This window comes from Myotis brandtii, unplaced genomic scaffold (assembly GCF_000412655.1).
Source record: "Myotis brandtii unplaced genomic scaffold, ASM41265v1 scaffold324, whole genome shotgun sequence".
Classification (NCBI taxonomy): domain Eukaryota; kingdom Metazoa; phylum Chordata; class Mammalia; order Chiroptera; family Vespertilionidae; genus Myotis; species Myotis brandtii.
The window spans coordinates 3,581,570-3,593,837 of NW_005362439.1; the positions used below are offsets into that span (position 1 = coordinate 3,581,570).

The following is a 12,268-nucleotide window of genomic DNA, read 5'->3' on the forward strand; positions in this document are numbered from 1 at the left end:
TGGGCGGGCGCCATGGGGGTGTCCAGCACGTGCATCTGCTCCAGCTCCATGTGGCGGTAGAGCTGCTGCAGCTGCGGGGGCTGCACGCTCTGCAGCTCCGTGAAGTGGTTCTCCGCGAAGCTCTCGAACTCGCTGTGCACGTGGTGCGGGTGGAAGTCCCAGTAGTGGTCTGCGGGGCACAGCCAGGCAGCCGGCGGTGAGCCGGGTGGGCCCGGCAGGAAAAGGTCAGAATGATTTAACAAATAAGAATGCCAGGCCGGCCCGGCCGGGTAGCTCCGCTGGTTAGAGCACCATCCCCATATGCCAAGGTGGTGGGTTCAATCCCCAGTCAGGGCACATACAAGAAGCAACCAATGAATTCATAAATAAGTGGAACAACAAGTCAATATTTCCCTCTCTCTTTCCCTTCCTTTCTCTCTCTACAGATAATCAATATCCCTGGCCAATGTGGCTCAGTTGGTTGAACATTGTCCCGTGTACCCAAAGGTAGCTGGTTTGATTCCTGGTCAGGGCACATGCCCAGTTGTGGGTTCAGTCCCTGGTCAGGGTGTGTGTGGGAGGCAACCAATCAATGTTTTCGATGTTTCTCTCTCACAAATAGATGTTTCTCTTCACATTGATGTTTCTCTCTCTCTCCCTCTCCCTTCCTCTCTCTCAAAAAAAAAATCAATAAAAACATTTTTAATCAATAAAAAGAATGCCAGGTCTTATGGGGCAATTACCACGGGCCAGGCTGAGCTACAAGCGACATCAGCCATCTAACCACCAGCTTGTATTTGACAATCCCACTTCACAGATGAGGACCCTGAGGCTTGGAGAGGCTACACACATAGCCCATGGTCAAAGGCCTCGTCGCTGGCAGAGCCAGGACCCAGGGCTGAAGCGAAGTCTGCGTTCTCAACCACACTTCTCTCCTGCCTCCCGGGCGGCCACAGGGACACAGGCTTTCAGCCAGAGTCTGCATCTTGGTTCTGACATTTAATTCCTGTCTGGGCTCAGGCATGGACCTTTCTGGCATCAGTTGACTCACCTCTAAAATGGGGATAATAGTTATCAGGAGATTACCCATGAGTTCACATTTGTAAAACGCCCGGCTCCCGAGGAGGCTGGGAGTCAAGACCTCCCGGTGGTTCCTGAGCCGACTGGCTGCCCACGGTCACATGCACACAGCCTGGTCACATGGCCAAGGTGTGTCACTGCAGTCACAGGACTGACATTCTTCACGCACAGAACCACTCCGGACTCACGGTGCTGCCCCCGCAAAGCCAAGCCCTGGGGCAGCTGTAGCTGTGTTCCTGCGAGGTTACTGGGACCTGAGGCTTTCCTGGAAACCCCCACGGGTGCTTTCAGTCTGCGGTGGGGTGGACTTGAGTTTGGGGAACAGTCACATGCCACTGGCAGCCCTGTTTTGGGACTCGGGCAGGTCCTCACCATGGTTCCTCTGGGCACCTTTTCCAAGAACAAAAACTGCCACATGTCTGAGGACTTCCTGGGTACATTTCGGGGTCCAGAAGAAGGTGTGGTGATAGAGTGACAGAGGGATTTTCTCATAGAGTGTGTGGGATGCTAGGCTAGGGCAGCGTCTGTGGGACAAGCACACGGCCCTGCAGGGGGACCACCACCGGCCCAGGTGCGCATGTGTGTGTGATGTGTGCCTGCCTGTCTGTCGGTTTGTCTCCCTCGTTCTTGTTTTCTCTCCCACAAGCATATACCCACTCACACATCCCTGAGAAATGACATGTGTTTGGGGGGCTCTGTGGTGGCTTTGCCATGTGACCCTGAGCCTCTCATTCCTCATGCTACACGCGGGAGACCTGGCTGGGTAGTTAACTGACATCCCATTCACGGGTGAAATCATTCCTCCGTCCAGACTCCCACCTCTATGAGGCCGCATAACATAGAGGGGAGACATACATGATCCGGGAGTCAGCAGACCTGGGTTCAAATTCTGACTCTGCCATTTACCACTGTGTGACATGGGCAGGTCACTGCACCTCCCCAAGCCTCAGTGAGGAGACTGATCATTACACCCATCTCCTAGGCTTGTGGTGAGGATTAAATGAGCCTGCAAAGTGCTTCGACCAGAACCTGGCGCAAACAAACCTCTATTATTATTACTACTATTACTAGTTTATTTAAAGAGCCCAGATTAGCACTTGAGCAAAAGGCAGATGCTTCAATATATATTGATTTCCTCCTCTTCCCTCTGCTCCTGTCACCTTAGTCAACGGCCTTGAGAAAAGGTTTTAGGGGCCCCCGCTGTCACGCCCCCCAGAGGCTGGAGTGGGGCCCCAGCACGACCCAGGGTGGCAGTGACTGCTTTTATTCAGGTGCCTGGACCCAGCAGGCGCTCAGCGAACGTTTCCTGAATGTGTGAATGAATCCTATTCTCTTAAGAACTCGCTGACTCTCCTCCACAAAATTACTAAACCCAACGGGAAGACAAAACAACACTGCATTTGCCCGTTCACCTTGCTGTGAGTTAGCGAGATCCAGAAAGTACCCCCGTCATCCCCGCTCAGCCCCGTGCTGGCTCTGTCCTCCGAGACAGGCCCTTTGGGGGCTCTGGGGTTTAGTGAGCAGACCCGGGTTCCTCTTTAGCTGTAAATCCACCCTCTGGCCCCGCTCCTGGCCCTCCCCATTTCTGCCTTCTGCTGCCCGAGGTGAAGATGCATTCATCTTCATAGAATGCCCCATTGATCCTGCCCGCCAACCCCCACCCTCACGCCCACTCCACTTCGGGGTGGGGGAGCCCTGAGTACATGCAGCTCTGCAGGTGTGGGGGAGGGCCCTGGCTGCTCTTTCCCTCCTGTCCCCTCCTCTGTTCTAGCTCCACCTGAGGCCGTGGGCTCACTCTGGTGGTCCCAGCCTGAGGCCAGCATTTCCCAAAGCAGGTCACAGTCAACCTTCATCCAAACCTCCCTGTGTATGACTCCACGGGACTGAACTCCTACCACTCTATCATACCACCTCTGAGGAACAAGACTGTTAATGGACGCTTTAGGTAAGACCCATGGGGACAGACTTTACCAACTGCTCTTACCCATCTGGTCTACCATCATCCACCCCTCATCCATCATCCACTCTTCATCCAACCATTATCTATCCATGATCCATCCACCCATCCAAACATCCATCCATCTGTCATTCAAACATCCATGCATCCATGCATCCTTCCATTATCCATCTTGTCATCTATCCAGTCAGCAATAACCCTTTCATCTAAATCTTTCATTTCCTCCCTCTAAACCGGCTCCCAATCTGGGACCAAAGTCCTATCCACACATCCCTATTCTTACTCAGGTTTTTGGTTGCAGTAATACCTATATGTAACCAGGACAAACAAAACAAAACAAAAAAAAGGAAATTTAAAACAACCCCACACACAAAAAACTCAGGCCTTAAGTGTCATTTAGTTGACCTTATCTCCTCAGAAGAGAAATCCCAGCCTGAAGCCAGGGCTCCCCCAGGGGAGCAGAAGTAAGAGCAAGACAGAGGAGGGAGATGAGGAATTAAGAAAGCAGGAGCTGAGAAGCAACCTTCTCAGTAAATCACAGATCACTGGGCTCCTGAAGGCCAGCCTCCTGCAAATTCTTCAGAGATGGCTTGGAGTAGAGAGCTCCAGGCCCCATGGCACTTGTCACTCTCTCCCTGGGATCTTAGTTATTAAGCTTTAGCTACTTCCCGTGTTGCAAAGACAAATCTGAAAGGACCCGAGTCGTAGTCACCCCACAGCACCTAGCAATGTGCTTGAGGTTTAAAGATGCGTACATATAGCTATTGGATGGATAAGTCAGTGGGAGATGGATGGAAGGTTTGGTAGGTGGAGGGAAGGACGATTGCCAAGGTGGATGAGTGGATGATGAAATTGATGCATGAATAAACAAGTTATGGTTAGTGCTATGAAAGAGTATACAGAAGATGGATGGATGGATGGATGGATGGATGGATGGATGAATGGATGGATGGATGGAGAGAAGGAGTCATACTTTGGAACTCTGTTTCCTTTACCAACCCCGTCACAAATAGCAAATCCTATCAGACCCAGGAGGGCAGCTATTATCCCAAAACAGAAAATGACTAGTGTTGGTGAGGATGTGGAGAAACTGGAACACTTGTGCGCTGCTGGTGGGAATGTGCAACGACACAGCCACTATGGAAACCAGTATGATGGTTCCTCGAAAAGATAAAAATACAATTACCATGTGATCCAGAAGTTCCACTTCTGAATATAACTCCAACAGAACTTGGAAGCAGGGATTGGAAGAAGTATTTGTACCCCCATGTTCACAGCAGCATTATCCACAATAACTAAAGCAACCCAGGTGCCCAGCGACAGAGGAATGGATAAGCCAAATGGAGTGCGTATAGGCAGTGGAATAGCATTCAGCCCTGAAAAGGAAAGAAATTCTGGCGCAGGCTGCAACATGGACATCGAGGACGCTATGCTGAATGACATAAGCCAGACACGAGAGGAGGAATACTGTATGATTTCACTCATATGTGGTACCTAATGTAGAGAAACAGAAAGTGGACTGGTGGTTACCAAGGGCTGAGGGGAGGGGAAAATGGGGAGTTAGCGTTTATGGGGGCAGAGTTCCAGTCTTACAAGAGGAAAGAGCTCTGGAGTTGGGTGATGGCGACGGTCACCCAGCAGTGTGAGTGTGCGTGGTGCTACTGAACTGCACACTTAAATATGGTCACGATGATACATTTTCTATTATGTGTATTTCACCACAATTAAAAAATAATCGTAACAAACAGCGAATTCTATGAGCCCTGCCTTCAAAAATCTATCCTGAATCTATCCTCTCCTGCCTGTCTCTACAGCCACCACGCTCGTCCGAGCCCCCGTCATCTCTTGCCTGGATTATTCCAACAGTTTCCTGCCTGTGTCTGCCTCCTCCCCATCTACTCTCCACACAGCAGCCAAAGAAATCTTTTTAAAAGCTTATTCAGTGGGCCCACTAGATATTGGGAAAAGATACTATAAACTTCCAAACAAAAGTAAACAAACAAAAAATAAACAAATAATAGGTTACATTAAAAAAAAAAGAGGATGTGGAAAGGCATCCGGCTTCCTAAGAAAACTCTGGTAAGCATAAGACAGTAGAGAAACGCCTTCAAATTTCTTTAAAATATATATATGTTTGTAATTGATTTCAGAGAGGAAGGGAGAGATAGAAACATCAAAGACGAGAGAATCATTGATTGGCTGCCCCCTACTGGGGGGGATCATGCCCTCAACCCGGGCATGTGCCCTTGGCCAGAATCGAACCCAGGACCGTTTCATCCACAGGCCAACTCTCTATCCATTGAGCCAAACCGGCTAGGGCAGGCTTTCAAATTTCTAAGGAGAAAAAATGATTTTTAACCCAGATTTCTATACACAGCCACGCTGCCATTAATCAAGTAAAAGCACAGATTAAAGACACGAGGTAAAACAAACAACCGCAAAACCTTACCCACCCCCTTTTTAAGGAAACTATACTGATAAGATGAACAAATCCTTATAGTATAACATTCACTGTTCTGAGCATTTTACGTACAATTACTCAATCTTCACAGCAACCCTGTGAAGTAGAAGAGAAAGTTGAGGCACAGAGAGGTGAAGTATCCTGCCCAGGGTCACCCCAGAGAGTGATGGAGAGGTGGGGTGTGCCCCCCAGCAACCTAGTCCCAGAACGAGGGCTCTTCTCTCCTCGCTGCACTGCCCCTGAGAAACTCGGGGAGGAGAACATACAGGCAAAGTACACCAGGTGGCTCAGCCGTAATAGTCACATGGTCATAATAGTGGGAAATTCAGATACATTTAACAGAAGTTACTGCACAGGGAAAGGCAAATACTGTATGATCTCACTTACACGTGGAATCTTAAAAACAAACAAACAAACAAAAAACAACTCATAGAAACAGAGATCAGATTCGTGGTTGCCAGAGGCAGGGGATGGGGTGGTGGGTGGGGAATTGACGGAAGGTGGTCAAAGGCATACATTTCCAGTTATAAGAGAAGTAAGTCCTGGGGATGTAATATACAACATGATGACTACAGTTAACACTGATGTATGGGATGTTTAAAAGTTTCTAGAGCCCTAACCGGTTTTGCTCAGTGGATAGAGCGTCGGCCTGCGGACTGAAGGGTCCCAGGTTCGAATCTGGTCAAGGGCATGAACCTTGGTTGCAGGCACATCCCTAGTAGGGTGTGTGCAGGAGGCAGCTGATCGATGTTTCTCTCTCATCGATGTTTCTAACTCTCTATCCCTCTTCCTTCCTTTCTGTAAAAAATCAATAAAGTATATATTTTTTAAAAATGTTTTCGCCCTAGCCGATTTGGCTCAGTGGATAGAGCGTCGGCCTGCGGACTGAAGGGTCCCAGGTTCGAATCTGGTCAAGGGCATGAACCTTGGTTGCAGGCACATCCCTAGTAGGGTGTGTGCAGGAGGCAGCTGATCGATGTTTCTCTCTCATCGATGTTTCTAACTCTCTATCCCTCTTCCTTCCTTTCTGTAAAAAATCAATAAAGTATATATATATTTAAAAGTTGCTAGAAGTTCTCATCACAAGGAAAAAAAAATTTTTGTGACTATACGAGGTGATGGATGTTAATTAAACTTGTGGTAGTCAAGTTTATATATATATAATATATATATATATAATATATACCTAAATATGCATGAGGTCATTATGCTGTATACCTTAAATGTATACAGTGTTATACGTCAATTAATTAATAAAACTAGAAAAAAAAGAAAAAAGTTGCTATACACTTATCTTGGTATGTGTGGAGAAGTGTGTGTGTGTGTGTGTATTGTGAATGACTAGAAAGCCAACTTCTCATCTTTTTTTAAAAGTATATTTTATTGATTTTTTACAGAAAGGAAGGGAGAGGGATAGAGAGTTAGAAACATTGATCAGCTGCCTCCTGCACACCTCCTACTGGGAATGTACCCACAACCAAGGTACATGCCCTTGACCGGAATCAAACCTGGGACCCTTCAGTCCACAGGCCAATGCTCTATCCACTGAGCCAAACCGGTTAGGGCAACTTCTCATCTTTTATAGTACAGGTGAATAGATCAAGCTAGATTCAGCTCCACCTAACATATAGAAAGCATTCAATAAATGTTTGCAAATGAACACAGGAATATTGTTCTGTGTTCTATTTCAAATGTGCATGCATACATGTACATAGCACTGTAATAGGCTGGAAAATGATTTTTTTAAAATGATTTTTAGAGAGAGGGAGGGAAAGGGAGAGAAACATCGATGTGAACGTGAAACACAGCTGCCTCCTGCACGCCCCCTACTGGGGATCAAGCCTGAAACCCGGGCATGTGCCCTGACCAGGAATTGAACCGGCAACCTTTCAGTGCACAGGACGATGTGCAACCAATGGCGCCACACCGGCCAGGGCTGGAAAAATTATCTTTAATCTGTCTCTGATATGCTATGGAGGTCATGAATGAATGTCTATAAGTTTAAGTAAAAAAATGGTAAATAGCAGAGCAGTTTGATAGCACAATTCCATTTTTGAATGAATAGACTACACACATGTATAGCAAATATTTACAAACATACAGAATTATATATGTAGAATAAAATGTCTGTGAGTATGGACTGAGGATGCTATCAGTGGGGAGTAAGATTGGGAAGAGAGAAATATTTTACTTGATATACTGTTATACTTTTCATTTTTTTAGATTTTTGCAATGAATAATTGTTATTTTAATAATTCAAACGTTAAAATTTATTTAGAATTTCACCAAACACACACACACACACACACACAGAAGGTTATTCAGATCATGTCATTTTCCTGCTCAAAACCTCCAATGGCTGCTATTTTTGTAGGATAAAATTCAAACTCCCACCCTGGCGCTCAGGCCCTGTGCAGTCTGCCCCCTGCAGACCCTGCCTACCTTTTATCTCCACCCCACAATCCCCACCCCGTGCTCACAGACACTCTGGCCCTTTGCCCAGGACGCCCAGCCCCCACCTGCCTTTGTACCCACCTTCCTTCTCTTCACTCAGGTGTCACTCAACACGCACTTCCGCAGGGGCCCTCCCTGACCACCCAGGTTACAGTAGCCCCGCGTAGATGTGCCACACTGCATCGCTCTGCTCTTCATGGAACTTAGGATTCCGTGTCTGCTTATCTGCTGGCTGACTGTCTCCCTCACTGGAATACAGCTCCCTGGGAGGAGCGGCCTTGTCCATCTCACTCCCTGGAGCCTCCAGTGCCTAGAACAGTGTCTGGTGTGTGGCGTACAATCAGGGGCTATTGGGTAGGTGTGTGGACAAGTGGGTGGGACAATAAGTGTTGGGTGGCTGGCTGGTTGATCTGTCCCAGGACCCTCTGCGCTCCTCTCGCTCTCCAGCTGCCTGGGGGACGCAGCAAAGCTACCCTACGTGTCCTGGAAGTTTACTGGGCCTGGTGCTCAGTACATGAGCTCACATATTCACCTGCATCACCTCGTTTAATCGTCACAACTCCATGCGGTATTTTCATGCTCCCAGTTTTATAAATGAGGAAACAGGGCTCAGAGACGGAGCCACTTTTTCCAGGGTGACACGCTGAGTGATGGGCCGCGGACTAGACTCGGGTCTGCCGGGTGCCTTTTCACTAAGCCTCGCTGCCTAACACCCAGACCAAGGAACGTGCAGGAACTGGGGGGAGGGTGTGGGGTGTCTCTCTCTTGAGCCTTCAGACAAGAACTTCCCACAGGTATCAGGAAGGGCCAGATCAGACGCCTGGAGGAGGGGGCGCTGGGGCACGTGGGGACGTGTAGGAATCTCTGAAGACACTGGGCCTTCATGACCCACACAGGGGGCGCAGGCATTTAACCGGGAGTCACTTCCCAGATATAAGGGATCAGGCGGGGCACTGAGCCAGGTAGGAACAGGCTTTCTCTAAAGCACTCCCTCCATCAGCCCAGCCCCAGGCCTAGCTCATTTCTAAATATATGAACAACACCCCCAGAGTACCTATTAAAGGAGGGAAAACTGAGGCTTCGGTAGAGCCGAAGGAAATGCTCCCAAACCTAGTGAAATTGAGAGGGGGTCAGGCCCGAGGCAAAATATCTCTAATGCTGGAAGCCGCCCCGGGCAGCCCTGAGCTAGCCTGGACCCGAGCTGTCCTGCGGCCTGGAGCCACCAGGGGGCGCCAGTCCTCAAGCCCAGAGGAACCTTCTCAGGTCCTGACTCACCGAGACCGATCCTGGCTGGGGGAGCTGGGGGTAGAGTTGAATGAAGGAGACGTTCTCTCCAGATGGCCTGGCTTTTCCACAGGGAGGATACATTTCTTACAGAATTATAAATAAGTTTAAAAGGATGGAGAAGGATATTTTAAAACCTTTCCCGCCCTGGGGTTCTGAAAGAAGCCTGTGTGTCCCCTGAAGTGGCCTGAGACACATCCACCACCTCCTCCCCAGACACGGCTCCCAGGGATGGTCTTTCTAATAGTTTCCAGGTGTGGGTTCCGGGTGAGCTGTTCACCAGGTTTGGCATCAGATATGAGAGCCCTAAGTAAGGACTGGCCGCATGGGGCACCCCTGGGTGTGGCCACCAGGGTAAGACTGCCCTCAATGTGCCTGCAGAATGGAGCTACCCGTGTGACTGGCCCCCAGGGGTGGCCTTCAAGTGTGAAACCTTGCTCAGCTGTGACACCCAGTGGGCCTCTCCCTCTGGGGCTGCAGACACCCTAGTGTCCGGCCTGCCCAGGTCTCAGAACCCCAATGAGGACCCATTCACGAGGATACCTCACCTTTGGTTCAGGGGTGTCCCCATCAATAGGCCAAGACCAGCTCATTCCCCGGCACCTAATGCCTCTCTCTCCTCCCCTGAATTTGCTCCAGGATCAAGGCTGGGCCTTGGGGAGGAGGGGGCAGGTACATCCTGACAGAAGGACACCCTAGCCCAGGCTCCATTCTCACCCCACCCCAGCAAAGGGGGGGCTTCAGCCCCTGCTGAATAAGGGGACCCTCAGAGCCCCCGTTAGCCCAGCAATTGTCAAATTGGGGTTATTCGGTCCCTCGGGGAACATTCCACAATGTGGAGACACTTTGGGTTGTGCGACTGGTGGTCCTACTGGTGTCTATGGGTAGAAGCGAGGGGCACCACTCACCATCCGACAGTGAACAGACAGGCCTCACAACAGAGCATTATCCGGTCCCAAGTGCCAACAGGGGTTAGGAAACGCTGCTAGCTACACACAGCAGGGTGTGGGCCTGCACCAACAGCTCAGGGTGAGGGGGTGACAAGAACAGAGGAGCAGGGAGAAATTGGGGGGAGGGGAGAGTGGAAAAGCACTGGACCTGGAACAGGCAGACCTGGGCTCCCCTGACCAGCTGTGCGACCTTGTCCAAATCACTGAGGACCCATTCACGAGGATACCTCACCTTTGGTTCAGGGGTGTCCCCATCAATAGGCCAAGACCAGCTCATTCCCCGGCACCTAATGCCTCTCTCTCCTCCCCTGAATTTGCTCCAGGATCAAGGCTGGGCCTTGGGGAGGAGGGGGCAGGTACATCCTGACAGAAGGACACCCTAGCCCAGGCTCCATTCTCACCCCACCCCAGCAAAGGGGGGGCTTCAGCCCCTGCTGAATAAGGGGACCCTCAGAGCCCCCGTTAGCCCAGCAATTGTCAAATTGGGGTTATTCGGTCCCTCGGGGAACATTCCACAATGTGGAGACACTTTGGGTTGTGCGACTGGTGGTCCTACTGGTGTCTATGGGTAGAAGCGAGGGGCACCACTCACCATCCGACAGTGAACAGACAGGCCTCACAACAGAGCATTATCCGGTCCCAAGTGCCAACAGGGGTTAGGAAACGCTGCTAGCTACACACAGCAGGGTGTGGGCCTGCACCAACAGCTCAGGGTGAGGGGGTGACAAGAACAGAGGAGCAGGGAGAAATTGGGGGGAGGGGAGAGTGGAAAAGCACTGGACCTGGAACAGGCAGACCTGGGCTCCCCTGACCAGCTGTGCGACCTTGTCCAAATCACTCAGCCTCCTAAGCCTGTTTCCTCGTTTGTAAAAAAACCACAAGGATTGGACAAGATAAACGAAGCTGGCCTCATGCCTTGGCCCACCGTAGATGCTCAGTCCATGGAGGCTGGGGCGTGGGTGTGGGTGTGGGTGTGGAGTGGGGGTTTTAGGAACTAGCATGATCCAATTCTCAGAATTCCAAAGAGGTCCTGGGAGCCATTTCTTCTTTTTCTCTCTCCAGACCCCGGGAGTCACTCCGCGCCCAGGCGGGACTGGGGCAGTGGGGCAGGGGCCCTGTACTCACCACTGTGGCTCTCTCCATCGCTGCTGAGATAGGGGTAGTATTCATGCGTTTGGCGTTGGTACAGCTCTGTGTCGTAGGGAACCAGGTCTTCCGATGGCTGCTGGGAAAGGAGGGTGTCAGCACTCAGACAGGTGGGGAGACCCCAGCCAGGTCTGCAGCCCCCCAGGATGTAGGGTCCACTCCGTCCTCCCAGAATGAGCAGCTGCATCAGGCCTCTCTCTGCCGGGGACTAGGGGAGGCCACAGAGAGTGGGAGCAGGGACCCAGGAGTGACAGGGACCCTGGAGGTCAGAGGTCAAAAGAAGACGAAGACTGAGGGGAGAGGACTGCCTCCCTCCACCCCCCAGCCCCTCCTCTTCACAAGCGCCACACACTCACACTCACACTCACACTCACACTCACACTCACACCCGAGTGCCCCAATCTCACAAACCCACCCTCTGACATTCACACTGATGCACCTACAGCCCCCAAACGTACACATAGTCCCCATGACACACACACACAGCAACTCATGCCCACAGGTCCCCTCGCACTGGCCCTCACACTCACTCTGAAGGTCACTCACAGCCACACGCACTGTGGTCATGCACACACACACACACACACACACACGCTCACCCTAGAGGCCCACACAGTCCCCGGATTCACACACGTAGCCATATACTGGCCTTCAAGCACCTTAAGCTCACCTTCGTACCTATGTCCTCCCATAATCACTCACATTCCTCACCGTTGTCCTCCTGCCAGCCTCCCCAGCCCCCTCACTCCCCGTGCCCAGGCCCAGGAGGCGTACTCAGGGCCACCGTGGTCTCCGGTGGCTGCCCAGCTGATGGATTTCACAGTCTCACTCAGGCAGGTTCTGGGGCCATGAGATGGCCAAGCCTTGATCCTCTCACTGCCCCTCAGCCATGCTCCTCCGACAGCCTCCCTGGGATCCTCCTTCCCCTCCTCCTCTCCCTCCTCCCCTACCCCCACC

At 50.9% G+C, this 12,268-nt stretch overlaps 1 protein-coding gene across 1 annotated transcript in view; it reads right to left on the reverse strand.

Annotated features, from left to right (window-relative positions):
* SPI1 (Spi-1 proto-oncogene) overlaps window positions 1–12,268 on the reverse strand; it is a 16,701-nt gene that overhangs the window by 2,579 nt on the left and 1,854 nt on the right. Inside the window, exons 2-3 of the mRNA XM_014543290.1 lie at window positions 11,291–11,387; window positions 6–169 (exon numbers count right to left, since the gene is read on the reverse strand). Coding sequence (XP_014398776.1) covers window positions 6–169; window positions 11,291–11,387 — 261 coding nt within the window. The remainder of the gene's footprint in view (window positions 1–5; window positions 170–11,290; window positions 11,388–12,268) is intronic.